This window comes from Boleophthalmus pectinirostris, unplaced genomic scaffold (assembly GCF_026225935.1).
Source record: "Boleophthalmus pectinirostris isolate CB_2022bp ecotype Guang Dong unplaced genomic scaffold, ASM2622593v1 HiC_scaffold_13, whole genome shotgun sequence".
Taxonomy (NCBI): Eukaryota; Metazoa; Chordata; class Actinopteri; order Gobiiformes; family Gobiidae; genus Boleophthalmus; species Boleophthalmus pectinirostris.
In genome coordinates, this window is record NW_026571036.1 from 1,922,860 (window position 1) to 1,937,859 (window position 15,000).

A 15,000-nucleotide genomic window follows, 5' to 3' on the forward strand; every position below is an offset into this window, starting at 1 on the left:
GCAGTAGTAGTATTTCCAGTAGTAGTAGTAGTATCTCTAGTAACAGTAGCAGTATTTGCAGCACCAGTATTAGTATTTGCAGTAGTAACAGTAGTAGTAGTTGTAATAGTAGTAGTAGCAGCAGAATTAATAGAAGTATTTGCAGTATTAGTATTTGCAGTAGCAGTATTTCCAGTAGTATTTGCAGTAGTAGTAGCAGCAGTATTTGTAGTAATATTTGCAGTAGTAGCATTTGCAGTAGTATTTGAAGTAGTAGTAACAGTAGTAGTATTTGCAGTAGCAGTAGTATTTGCAGTAGTAGTAGTAGTAGTAGTATTTACAGTAGTAGTATCTGCTGTAGTATTTGCAGTAGTAGCAGTAGTAGTAGTAGTAGTAGTAGTAGTATTTGTAGTAGTAGTAGTAGTAGTAGTAGTAGTAGTAGTAGTAGTATTTGCAGTATTAGTAGTAGTATTTGCAGTATTAGTAGTAGTAGTAGTATTGCAGTAGTAGTAGTAGTAGTAGTAGTAGTAGTATTTGCAGTAGTAGTAGGAGCAGTAGTAGTAGTAGTAGTATAGTTGCCGTAGTAGTTAGTAGTAGTAGTAGTAGTATTTGTAGTATTTGCAGTAGTAGTAGTAGTAGTAGTTAGTAGTAGTATTATAGTAGTAGTAGTAGTATTTGCAGTAGTATTTGTAGTATTTGTAGTATTTGCAGTAGTATTAGTAGTATTTGTAGTATTTGTAGTAGTAGTAGTATTTGTAGTATTTGTAGTATTTGTAGTATTTGTAGTATTTGCAGTAGTAGTAGTAGTAGTATTTGCAGTATTTGCAGTAGTATTTGTAGTATTTTGCAGTAGTTTGCAGTATTTCAGTAGTATTTGTAGTAGTAGTAGTATTTGTAGTATTTGTAGTATTAGTAGTATTTGCAGTAGTATTTCCAGTAGTATTTGTAGTATTTGTAGTATTTGCAGTAGTATTTGCAGTATTTGTAGTATTTGCAGTAGTATTTGTAGTATTTGCAGTATTTGCAGTATTTGCAGTATTTGCAGTAGTATTTGTAGTATTTGCAGTATTTGTAGTATTTGCAGTAGTATTTGCAGTATTTGCAGTATTACTCTGAGAGTTAAGTGTAAAAACACTGAGCTCTGGGTTGAACACGATGACGTCGTCGTCCTGTTGTTCAGTTTGATTTGTTAAACAGACGAGTGGAGTTGGACTGAGGCCTGTTCAGACGAGCTCACGTCTCCACTCTCTCCTCCAATCATAAACACCAAACACTCAAACGCCTCCAAACACCGGGTCAGAGGTCAGAGGTCAGAGGTCAGGGGTCAGGGGTCAGAGCGCTGAACCCCGAGGCGGACGCTCTCTCTCTGAACTTTCACCGGAGTTTCTCCCGTCTCCCTCGTTCCTGATCCTGACTCTGTGCCGCTGTTGTCGTTCCAGTGCAGGCCAGCGGGGGCAGCAGCGACACCCCCAGGAGAGCGCCGCCTACAGACGCCGTCAGTAAGTACGCTTTATTATTTACTGCTTATTTTCTGTTTGTTTTTTTGTTTTTTGTGTGTGTGTGTGTTTCGTTTCATGTTTAACGCACAAACGCTGCACATTTACGCTCCGTTCAGACTGCAGGACTTAACGCTCAATTTGGATTTTTTTGTGAAATCAGATTTTTTTTTTTTTTTTGCGAGGTCGTTCACGTTTCCAATTACCGTATTTTCCGGGCTATTAGTCGCGCTCTTAAGCCTCCGACCCCATCAAAAAACGACCGCGCCCCACAATCCAGAGCGCCCCACACACGAATCCACTCGAGTGTCCCAGTACGACTTCAGTAAACTACAAAGCCACAAACACACAGCGAAACACACCCACAAACACTCATCACTCCACGCCGACGACGAACGGAACGGAGGAACGGACGGAAAAAAGCGAGCGCGATGTGCCGCTTCTAAACACGACTGAACAACTGAGTCACTGTGAACACGCCGACGATCCATTGGTCAAAAATGTCAAAAATGACCGATAACGACGGATAAAACTGAAATTTCGTTGACCGAGATTAGAATTTCTGTCGAGATGAATGGAAAACTGTGCTTAAAGAGGGGATATTTTTGGAGCTTTCTCCCATGTTTTAACGTTCCATAGTCTAAAAAAAAAACATGTCTGAAGAGGTTTTAGAGACATCCGCGCGTGTTTGAGTAATCTAGCGATCTCTCTGTACGAGATTTCTCCATAAATACGACGACAAACACGAAAATTCCCCATAAATAATACAAAAACGTGACAGAAAACCGCAGTAGTTTCGTTAGAGGGACGCACGGTGATTGTGTTGTGATGGCGCTCTGAAGGGGGAGCGACTTAGCAGCAAAACCGAAACTTATAAAACATGTTAAGCTGTTGTTGCGGGAGATTATAGTGTTTACAAAACAATAAAAAGAGCTAAAAATGTGAGGAACGGAACGGAGGAACGAACCGGAAAAGCAACGAGCGCAACGTGCCGCTTCTAGACACGACTGAACGAACTGAGTCACCGCGAACACGCCGACAATCCAGACACTACTCCCTACACGCCACAACTGAACAAACCCAGAGTCACCGTGAACAAACAAACAAAACCACTCACCCATCACACTGTTGGGTTTCCTTTAAAGTCTCACACGGTTTATTTGTGAAAAAAGTTTGAAAATAGACCATTTAATGACAGTGCGTCTTATAATCCAGAGCGACTAATAGTGCAGAAAATACGGTAAATGTGACTTGTACGTGATTTCCAGTGTGAACTTTAAACACCCCAAAAGTGTCTCATATGGAAGTCAGAAGTCGCCCAAACACGAAGCAGCATTGAGCACCTGGAGATTTTAAAATCGACGTAACGATATCCAAATCTCTCGATACAATATCGTATTTTCATATGAAACACAGAACATTTTAATCGTCAAAACAGTGAAAATGTCAAAATGTGTCGCATAAACGAGTTTCCTTTCACTAAACAAACAGCAAAACTGAAACTGGAACTAAATAAATTTGTAAAATAAACCAAAAAATCCTCTTGGTGATATATCGATACAGCAGCCCACGATATCGATACTGAATCATCACATTAAGCGATACGATATATCAAACATTTTGATATTTTTGCTGCAGTCTGAACGTTGCCTTAGACTGAGATTTTCTCTCAAACTGAAAAACCTTATCCAGCACCTAAAGGTAAAAGGAGCTGTTAACTGAAAAAAAATACAGCTTCATGACATCACAAGGTGGAACAGAGCATTTTGAGTGATGTATTGATACTGGTATTGAATATCAGCGCCGATACTGGATCAGGTATCGGTTCTATGATATCGTTAAAACTGATATCTTGGTTGAAACTCTAATTAGATGTACGTCTCATCATGTTTAAACTTTTCAATCCACTTTATTTCTACAACACATTTTATAAACAGTAAATGCCACACAGACAAATTCATACAATAAAACACAATTAATCATAAAAAAAATAAATAAATAAATAAAAAGTGTTAAAATGCATAAAGCTAAAAATGATTAAAATAAATGAATAATATTTTTTAAAATTACATAAATTAAATGAAATAAAAGGCAGAGAGGACCACATAACTCAGAGACGTGAGACTTTTATTGACACCGAGCGGTTCAGTCGTTATGTGAAGGATAAACAGCAGCTGCACGACACAAGTGGATTTGTTGTGAAATAAAAAACTGGACATAAGTGTCATTTCCCGTTTCTACACTCGTCTCCGTTAATATCGAGTATTGACAGACACTTAAAGACAAAGTATCAGAACTGAAAAAACTGTTTTGGTGAATTCCAAACTCAAACAAAGAATGAGGCAAAACACAATTCAGGGAGTGTTTTTGAGAAGAACAACATTAGAACAGGATTTAAATCTCACAGGAGTCGAGTTTGCGTAACACAGGAGTTTTAAAAATGTCCTGTCAGCTCTGGTGTTTTGAGTGGAGAGTTTTCAGCCAGTTCCTCTGTCAGGGAAACATGAGGTCTGGAGGAACAAATGGAACTGATTCAAAGTCTCCTTTCTGTTCAGGAAATTAAAACTGAAAAACATTTTTCACAAAAGGAGAAATGGGGAGCTGCTGGTGTCCACGTGACGAGGGGTGCTCGTGAAAAAGTAAAATATCAGGCACTCACTTAGTTACTAAATATTTAGAAGCTTTAATTGGGCCTTTTACAGAGTGTGAAAACAGTTTTATTTTAATGAGAAAAAAACTCAATCACCTTCTCACCTAGTCCCGGTGAACACGTGTCCTGTGAACACTTGTCCTGTGAACATTTGTCCCATTGAGCACGTGTTGTAGTGAACACTTGTTGTAGTGAACACGTGTTGTAGTGAACACGTGTTGTAGTGAACACATGTTGTAGTGAACACATGTTGTAGTGAACACTTGTTGTAGTGAACACGTGTTGTAGTGAACACATGTTGTAGTGAACACTTGTTGTAGTGAACATGTTTGTAGTGAACACTGTGTTGTAGTGAACACTTGTTGTAGTGAACACATGTTGTAGTGAACACATGTTGTAGTGAACACATGTTGTAGTGAACATGTTGTAGTGAACACTTGTTGTAACACATGTTGAGTGAACACATGTTGTAGTGAACACTTGTTGTAGTGAACACATGTTGTAGTGAACACTTGTTGTAGTGAACACATGTTGTAGTGAACATGTGTAGTGAACACGTGTTGTAGTGAACACATGTTGTAGTGAACACTTGTTGTAGTGAAACACTGTTGTAGTGAACACATGTTGTAGTGAACACATGTTGTAGTGAACACTTGTTGTAGTGAACACATGTTGTAGTGAACACATGTTGTAGTGAACACTTGTTGTAGTGAACACATGTTGTAGTGAACACTTGTTGTAGTGAACACATGTTGTAGTGAACACGTGTTGTAGTGAACACATGTTGTAGTGAACACATGTTGTAGTGAACACATGTTGTAGTGAACATGTTGTAGTGAACACATGTTGTAGTGAACACTGTTTGTAGTGAACACTTGTTGTAGTGAACACTTGTAGTGTAGTGAACACATGTTGTAGTGAACACATGTTGTAGTGAACACTGTGTTGTAGTGAACACTTGTTGTAGTGAACACATGTTGTAGTGAACACGTTGTAGTGAACACATGTGTAGTGAACACGTTGTAGTGACACATGTTGTACACATGTTGTAGTGAACACATGTTGTAGTGAACACATGTGTGAACACTGTTGTAGTGAACACGTTTTGTAGTGAACACTGTTGTAGTGAACACGTTTTGTTGTGAACACATGTTGTAGTGAACACGTGTAGTGAACACTGTTGTAGTGAACACATGTTGTAGTGAACACATGTTGTAGTGAGTGAACACTTGTTGTAGTGAACACATGTGTAGTGAACACATGTTGTAGTGAACACATGTTGTAGTGAACACATGTTGTAGTGAACACATGTTGTAGTGAACACATGTTGTAGTGAACACATGTTGTAGTGAACACGTGTAGTGAACTGTTGAACACGTGTGTGAACATGAGTGAACACGTTGTTGTAGTGAACACATGTTGTAGTGAACACATGTTTGTAGTGAAACACGTTGTAGTGAACACATGTTGTAGTGAACACATGTTGTAGTGAACACATGTTGTAGTGAACACATGTTGTAGTGAACACTTGTAGTGAACACTTGTTGTAGTGAACACATGTTGTAGTGAACACGTTTTGTAGTGAACACTTGTTGTAGTGAACACATGTTGTAGTGAACACGTTTTGTAGTGAACACATGTTGTAGTGAACACTTGTTGTAGTGAACACATGTTGTAGTGAACACATGTTGTGTGAACACTGTGTAGTGAACACGTGTTGTAGTGAACACATGTTGTAGTGAACATGTGTAGTGAACACATGTGTTAGTGAACACATGTTGTAGTGAACACTTGTTGTAGTGAACACATGTTGTAGTGAACACTGTGTAACACATGTTGTAGTGAACACTTGTTGTGAGTGAACACTGTTGTAGTGAACACATTGTTGTAGTGAACACATGTTGTAGTGAACACGTTGTTGTAGTGACACATGTTGTAGTGAACACATGTTGTAGTGAACACTGTTGGTGAACACATGTGTAAACACTTGTTGTGAACACTGTGTAGTGAACACATGTGTAGTGAACACATGTTGTAGTGAACACGTTGTAGTGTGTGTAGTGAACACATGTTGTAGTGAACACTTGTTGTAGTGAACAGTTGTAGTGAACACATGTTGGTGAACACATGTCCTGGTGAACACATGTTGTAGTGAACACTTGTTGTAGTGAACACATGTTGTAGTGAACACATGTTGTAGTGAACACATGTTGTAGTGAACACATGTTGTAGTGAACACTTGTTGTAGTGAACACATGTTGTAGTGAACACGTGTCCTGGTGAACACTTGTCTTGGTGAACACGTGTGCTGGTGAACATTTTTCCTGGTGAACACGTGTCCCGGTGAACACGTGTCCCAGTGAACTCTTTTCCTGGTGAACTCGTGCACATCATTACTTCATCAGTGGGACTAAATCTGGGCTAGAAAAGGACCAAACCAAGTCTCTATTTGGACTGAAACGTGGCTAAAACTTGGACCAAATAATGACAAGTGTGAACTCCCCCAGAGTGAAAACAGTGTTGATCAAATCCCTGTTGAACCTTTGCTTCTGACGTTCCCCTGGAGTGTGACGCTAACAGGAGGCACTGCTCTGTCTGAAGCTCTGATTCTTAAATTAAACTTTAATCAGAGTTTTTTTTTTTCACAATCTGAAGAGAAAGAGCGGATTTATCTGGAACTACAACAGGTCCCAGATCTGTGCTGTTAAACAAATCACATGAAGTTACATTCCACCATAGAAGTACATGTAGGACCCCCCTCCCTGGCGTGATGTCACATGTTTCCTGGTTTTAAGGAGACTCGAGTGGTCCCTGTCTGATCCGATGACATCAGCGCATTTCTAAAACTCTAAATACTGAGTCTCTGTGGACTCGTGCAGCTGTGGATCAGGTCTGCACACGGACCAGACCCGGGTCCAGTCCACAGTCCTGGTCCGCATCCAGCTCCGAGCCATGGGGGGTCTAGTAGTCTAGGATCTGGGTCTAGTCCTGCTTCAGACCCGGCTCACTCCTGGTTCAGTCCTAGTTATTCCTGGTTTAGTCAAGTTTAGACCCGATTTAGTCCTGGTCTAGTCCTGGTTCAGACTTAGCTCAGTCGTGGTTTAGTCCTAATTTACTCCTGGTTTAGTCTTGGTTCAGTCCAAGCATTTGGTCCTGGTCTAGTCCTGGTTTAGTTCTGGTTTAGACCTGGCTTAGACCTGGTTTAATCCTGGTTTAATTCTGGTTCAGACTTGATTTAGTGCCGGTTTGATCCTGGTTTAGTCTTGGTTTAGTCCTGGTTTAGTCGTGGTTTAGTTGTGGTTTAGTCCTGGTGTAGTCCTGGTTTAGTTCTGGTTCAGATCTGGTTCAGACCTGGGTTAGTTCTGTTGCAGGTCTGAGTTTTAGGACGATATAAAAATGGCTTCAAGATTTTGGATTTAGTCCCTGATCTTGATCCAGTTCTGAGCCGTGGGAGTCTGAAGAAAAGAGTCCAAAACTGGGTTTGAGTCCAGGTGTTGGTTTAGTCCTGGTTTAGTCCAGGTCTTGGTTTAGTCCTGGTTTAGTACAGGTCCTGGTTACGTCCTTGTTTAGTCCTGGTCTGGTGCTGTTCCAGATTTCAGTCCTCAGGATTTTGGATTTACGCCCTGGTCTTGATCCAGGTCTGGGGCTGGATTAGGTCTTTTACTACTGGCTCCAGGGTCTTGGTCCTGGTCCAGACCTGATCCTTGATGAGGTCTTTGGGTTCGGCAGAAGTGGTTACACGATTATAACTTTAGACCAAGTCTTGGTTTTGGTCCTGGTTCTGATCTGGTACTAGTTAAGCCCTGGTTTAGTTCCAGTCTGATTCTGGTTTGGATTTGTTATGGTTCTGGTTTAGTCTTGGTCTGGTCCTTTGTTTAGTCCTGGTTCTGGTCCTGGCTCTGGTCCTCGTTTAATCCTGGTCTGGCCCTAATTTAGTCCTGGTCTGATCCTGGTCTAGTCCTTGTCTGATACTGGTTTAGTTATGATCTGGTCCTGGTTTAGTCCTGTTTTAGTTCTGGTCTGGTCCTGGTTTTAGTCCTGGTTTAGTCTTGTTTCTCGTGTTTTTAGTCCTAGGATCTGGTCTGGTTTCTGGTTTTCCTGGTTTAGTCCTGGTCTGGTTCTGGTTTAGTCCTGGTTTAGTCCTGGTCTGGTCCTGGTTTAGTCCTGGTTTAGTCCTTGTTCAATCGTGGTTTAGTTAGGATCTGGTCCTGGTTTAGTCCTGGTCTGGTCCTGGTTTAGTCCTGGTTTAGTCCTTGTTCAATCGTGGTTTAGTTAGGATCTGGTCCTGGTTTAGTTCTGGTCTGGTCCTGGTTTAGTCCTGGTTTAGTCCTTGTCTGATCCTGGTTTAGTCCTGGTCTGGTCCTGGTTTAGTCCTGGTTTAGTCCTTGTCTGATCGTGGTTTAGTTAGGATCTGGTCCTGGTTTAGTCCTGGTTTAGTCCTTGTCTGACTGTGGTTTAGTTAGGATCTGGTCCTGGTTTAGTTCTGGTCTGGTCCTGGTTTAGTCCTGGTTTAGTCCTTGTCTGATCCTGGTTTAGTCCTGGTCTGGTCCTGGTTTAGTCCTGGTTTAGTCCTTGTCTGATCCTGGTTTAGTCCTGGTCTGGTCCTGGTTTAGTCCTGGTTTAGTCCTTGTCCGATCGTGGTTTAGTTAGGATCTGGTCCTGGTTTAGTTCTGGTCTGGTCCTGGTTTAGTCCTGGTTTAGTCCTTGTCTGATCGTGGTTTAGTTAGGATCTGGTCCTGGTTTAGTTCTGGTCTGGTCCTGGTTTAGTCCTGGTTTAGTCCTTGTCTGATCGTGGTTTAGTTAGGATCTGGTCCTGGTTTAGTCCTGGTCTGGTCCTGGTTTAGTCCTGGTTTAGTCCTTGTCTGATCGTGGTTTAGTTAGGATCTGGTCCTGGTTTAGTTCTGGTCTGGTCCACATGTGGAGGAAGTGTTCAACATGTGTTTGTTTTGATCGTTAAAACCAAAGAACAAACAAACATCTTCGGTCTCCAAGAATCCACATTCCCCCGGGGCCGTGACGCTAACTGTGGGCACTGCTCTGTCTGACGCGCTGTTACTCACCTCACGTCACACTCAAACCAGAGTTTTATTTTAACACTAATAAAATTACTTAAAACTTAAAATTACTTAAAACCAGTGTTGGGAAGTTTACTTTTAAAATGTAATCCCCTACAGATTACAGATTACACACACCAAAATGTAGTTTGTAACGTAATCTATTAAATTACTTAAAGTGAGTAATGTAATCTGATTACTTTGGATTACTTGGTTTGCTGTGTAGAGAAGCACAAAGACGAGAAATCGTAACATAAGAAGTTTTGTCTGATAAAAGAAAATAAAAAGTCCCAGACTTTACTGAACCAAATTAAAAATATTATTGATAGAAGAAGAAAGAACACGTCCACGCAGGCAGGTTTTAGTCCTGTTTAGTCCTGGGTTTAAGACCTGGTTTAGTGGTTAGTCCTGGTTTAGTCCTGGTTTTTAGACCTGGTTTAGACCAGGTTTAGACCTGGTTTAGACCTGGTTTAGTTTTAGACTGGTTTAGAACTGGTTTAGACCTGGTTTAGACCTGGTTTAGACCTTTTAGACCTGGTTTAGGACTGGTTTAGACTTTAGAACTGGTTTAGACCTGGTTTAGACCTGGTTAGTTTTGGTTTAGACCTGGTTTAGAGTGGTTTAGTTTAGACTGGTTTTAGACCTGGTTTAGTGTCCGGCAATAAGTGGAATTACCAAACAAAACAAAACAAAAACAAAAAAACGGAATAGCCCAAAATGTGAAAACAGGAAAATCCCGCCGTGTAATCCATTTATTTCAACAAAGTAACTGTAATCCAATTACCACTCACTGAAACAGTAACTGTAACCGAATACAGTTACTCATCATTTGTACTCTGATTACATAACGCTGGTACATGTAATCTGTTACTCCCCAACACTGTTTAAAACTCCAACAGGTGAACTGATCTGTGCAGCAACAACAACAACAACAACAACAACAACACAACAACAACAACAACACAAACAACAACAACAACAACAACAACACAACAACAACAACAACACAACACAACAACACAACAACAAACACAACAACAACAACAACAACAACAACAAACACAACAACAACAACAACAAACAAACAACAACAACAACAACAACAACAACAACAACAACAAACAACAACAAACACAACAACAAACACAACAACACAACAACAACAACAACACAACAAAAACAACAACAACAACAACACAACACAACACAACAACAACAAACAACAACAAACAACAACACAACAACAACAACAAACACAACAACAACAACAAACACAACAACAACAAACACAACAACAACAAACAACAACAACAACAACAACAACAACAGTCACAAGTTAGCCCGTTAGCATTAGCCCGTTAGCATTAGCCCGTTAGCATTAGCCCGTTAGCATTAGCAGTAGCGTTAGTCAACAGTTTTTCAGTGAGTCACTCTCAACTTTTTGCTGAAAATCAAACTCCTAAACAACAGGACCATGGACACTCAGACTGATCACACACTCCTGAGTGCAGCTTAACACCATTTTATGTTTTATTTATGAGTTTTTTAAAGAACTTTTATAGATTTTTTTATTTTTTTTTCACAACGGCCAGAAGTGCAGTGCTGTACGGTTAGAGAAGTGTCCAGTTAATTGTTTTCTGTGTATAAATGTGTGTGTAAATGTGTGTGTAAATGTGTGTGTAAATGTGTAAATGTGTGTGTAAATGTGTGTCGTTCTTCCATGAAGAATTTATCCACAACTATCAACTATCAAGGTAAGAAAGACGAAAGTTTAAAGGAAACAACGACCACACTTTAGTGACCTACTGAGCAAAACTAATGTTATGATCATGAATAAAACAGAAGGAACTTGTTCACTCAGACTCATTCTACAATTCAAATAAAAAATGTATTTCATGATGTGGATATTTGCATAGATAGAGAAATTTGTGCAGTTTGAATGTTAAACATGTAATCTGTAAACATGTGGAGCACTGCACTGCACAAAAAAGAAATAAATTATCCAAAGTAAGTAAGTCTTTATTTATATATATTGCTTTTCACAGGCATATGTCACAAAGAAGCTTTACAGAGCATTTTTATAGATTGATTATTCTTTTCTTTCCACACCCGGTGATGGTAAACTACTATTGTAGCCACAGCTGTCCTGGGGCAGACAGACGGAAGCGCGACTGCCATGCCAATTGGCGCCATCGGTCCCTCCGACCACCACCATCACACACACACCACTTTCATACTATGTGGGTGAAGTGCCTTGCCTAAGGACACATTGACAGTTTTTTGTGACTGGCGCCTCCTGTGGCTCCTGTGTAATAAGTGCCACAGCGTATAAAATGTATAAAAAGTAATTGCAATTATATATGAATATAGATACAGTATATTCTAAATAAAAACAGTCTTTTTATTAAATACAACTGGCTGCTGATGCTCTACAGAACCGACTGTATTGAAATTTGGGGCAATAGATTTGTATTAAGACCAATACAAATCCAATCTTTACCTTGCAAAAAAAGACAATAAGAGCAATCACCTGATCAACTTATAATGAACCAACCAATGTGTTATTTATAAACCTTGAAACTCTGAAATTTTACAATTTAGTCGACCTTCACACTCTGAAAATCATGTTCAAAGTAAACAACAATCTCTTGACAAAATCATTACAGAATATGTTCAAAATCTGAAATAGATCATCTCAGAGGTACAGCCACGTTTATCAAAAAGAAAAACACAACAACAACAACAGAACAAGAACCACTCTTCAATTTTATAAAGAAGTTTAAATGTTAAACTTTGAGCAGACACATGAATGATGATGTTTAGTTTGTGCTGTTGTACTTTGCTGTGCAGTTACAGATTTTTTTGTTTCCGCTCGCTGTATTTATGAATATGAGCTGGTGTCAATATGATGCTCTGACAAAGGAATTAAAGGTTGTATAGAGGATTTTTTAAGGAAAGAGAAATACAGCGACAGTCCTTTTTTACTCTAGAAATCACGCTTGTTTACATTAAGTTCGTGTTCAGAATCACTGTTGAAGTTTCCTGTCTAGAAATAATTTATCGACCGACGCGTCAGTTTTTAGACCCTTCGTCTGCTTCAGTCGCGCCGTCGCTGGAAGGAATCTCCAAGAAACACCTCAGTTTGTCTTCGCTCCTTTTCTCCTTCTTCTCTTCTTCTTTCAGCGATCTCAAAAACGGACTTTCTTTTGCGGCGAACTGGTCGTGGATTCTCGTCCGCCGTCGCAACAAACTTTGTGCGAATTGTGAGGAAGCGACAGTTTGAAAAAGCCTCTAAGAACCGCCGCATAAACCACGTAATCCCCGCGCGCCGGCGAGTCAGTTACACTAGAAACGTAGGGAGTTTGATTGACAACCTAACAGCCAATAGGAAATGAGGGAGCCTCGTTTTCTATTGGCTGATGTTTATCTCGTCTCACTGCGTCCACAGTTGATAGATTTTCATAGTTTTTTTTTGTGGTCATCATAATTACAAAGCTGCTTTGTCTCTGTAATGGTATTTTAAACTTTCATTGGCAATTTGAAACAAAAAAAAAAATCCTCCATACAACCTTTAAGCATAAAGGCAGAATACGTTCAAGCTTCAGCCAAAACCTTTTTCGGTCTGTGTAAATCCATATTCGCACGGGTTAAGTATAACCCGGGGACGTCTGGTAATTCACAAACTATCGCCCCGCCTCTGTGTTAATGTTTGCAGCGCATTCGCACGGGATCAGCCAAGTCCGTAAATGACTCTATTTTACGGACACTGACTGAGACTGAACGAGAAAAGAACGCGGAAAGAAAAGAAAGAGATAAAAAAAGGCGCAGTTACAACAACAGACGCCAAGATGCAGATGTTTGGCGAAATATATGAGGTAATTTGCGGCAGAATTTTTACTTTACAAATTACAGATGTGGCGCGTTTGTACGGGATTAAGATAATTCTCCGCAATTGTTACAATCCATCAAACGTCCACAGCTAAAACTGATCCTGTCTGTGTGGAATAATGTCAGAATATACCCGACTGAAATAAATTAATCAGTCAAAATCTCTCTCTCTGTGTTAATATCGACATCGTGAAATTCATTTTTAATTTGAATTGTAGAATGAGTCTGAGTGAACAAGTTCCTTCTGTTTTCTTCATGATCAGAACATGAGTTGAGTTTGTTGTGTGACTCATGTGTCGTCGTTGTTTCCTTTACGTTTTGTTCTTTCTTCTCTCGATCGTTGTGGATCAATTGTTCATGAAGAAAGTTTATCCTTTGTGGAGTTTGTTGGTTGAAGATTTGCTGATGGGGCAGATTTATGAAGCAGCTGGAGAAAACGACACACATTTACACACACATTTACACACACGCATTTAAACACACATTTACACACATTTACACACACATTTACACACACACATTTAAACACACATTTACACACATTTACACACACATTTACACACACATTTTACACACACATTTAACACACACACATTTACACACACATTTACACACACACATTTACACACACACACATTTACACACACATTTACACACACACATTTAAACACACATTTACACACACATTTACACACACATTTACACACATTTACACACACATTTACACACACATTTACACACACACATTTACACACACATTTACACACACATTTACACACACACACACACATTTACACACACATTTACACACATATTTACACACACATTTAAACACCCACATTTACACACACATTTACACACACATTTAAACACCCACATTTACACACACATTTACACACACATTTACACACATTTACACACACATTTACACACACATTTACACACACGCATTTAAACACACATTTACACACACACATTTACACACACACATTTACAACACACATTTACACACACATTTAAACACACATTTACACACACACTTACACACATATTTACACACACATTTAAACACCCACATTTACACACACACATTTAAACACACATTTACACACACACATTTACACACACACATTTACACACACATTTACACACACACACACACATTTACACACATTTACACACACATTTACACACACATTTACACACATTTACACAGACATTTACACACACACATTTACACACACATTTACACACACACATTTAACACACATTTACACACACATTTACACACACATTTACACACACATTTACACACACATTTAAACACACACATTTACACACACACATTTAAACACACATTTACACACACACATTTACACACACATTTACACACACATTTACACACACATTTACACACACATTTAAACACACACATTTACACACATTTACATTACACACACACATTTAAACACACACATTTACACACACATTTACACACACGCATTTAAACACACATTTACACACACATTTACACACACACACTTACACCCACATTTACACACACATTTAAACACCCACATTTACACACACGCATTTACACACACACATTACACACACACACACACATTTACACACACATTTACACACACATTTAAACACACACATTTACACACACATTTACACACACATTTAAACACACATTTACACACATTTACACACACATTTAAACACACACATTTACACACATGCATTTAAACACACACATTTACACACACATTTACACACACACATTTACACACACATTTACACACACATTTAACACACACATTTACACACACATTTACACACACATTTACACACACACATTTACACACACATTTACACACACATTTACACACACACATTTAAACACATACACTTACACAGACATTTA

The 15,000-nt window shown here is 39.2% G+C and overlaps 1 protein-coding gene across 1 annotated transcript in view; it reads left to right on the forward strand.

Annotated features, from left to right (window-relative positions):
- The window catches only part of col12a1b (collagen, type XII, alpha 1b), a 257,397-nt gene that overhangs the window by 17,790 nt on the left and 224,607 nt on the right, over positions 1-15,000 (forward strand). The window contains 1 exon segment of the mRNA XM_055149744.1: positions 1,419-1,478. Coding sequence (XP_055005719.1) covers positions 1,419-1,478 — 60 coding nt within the window.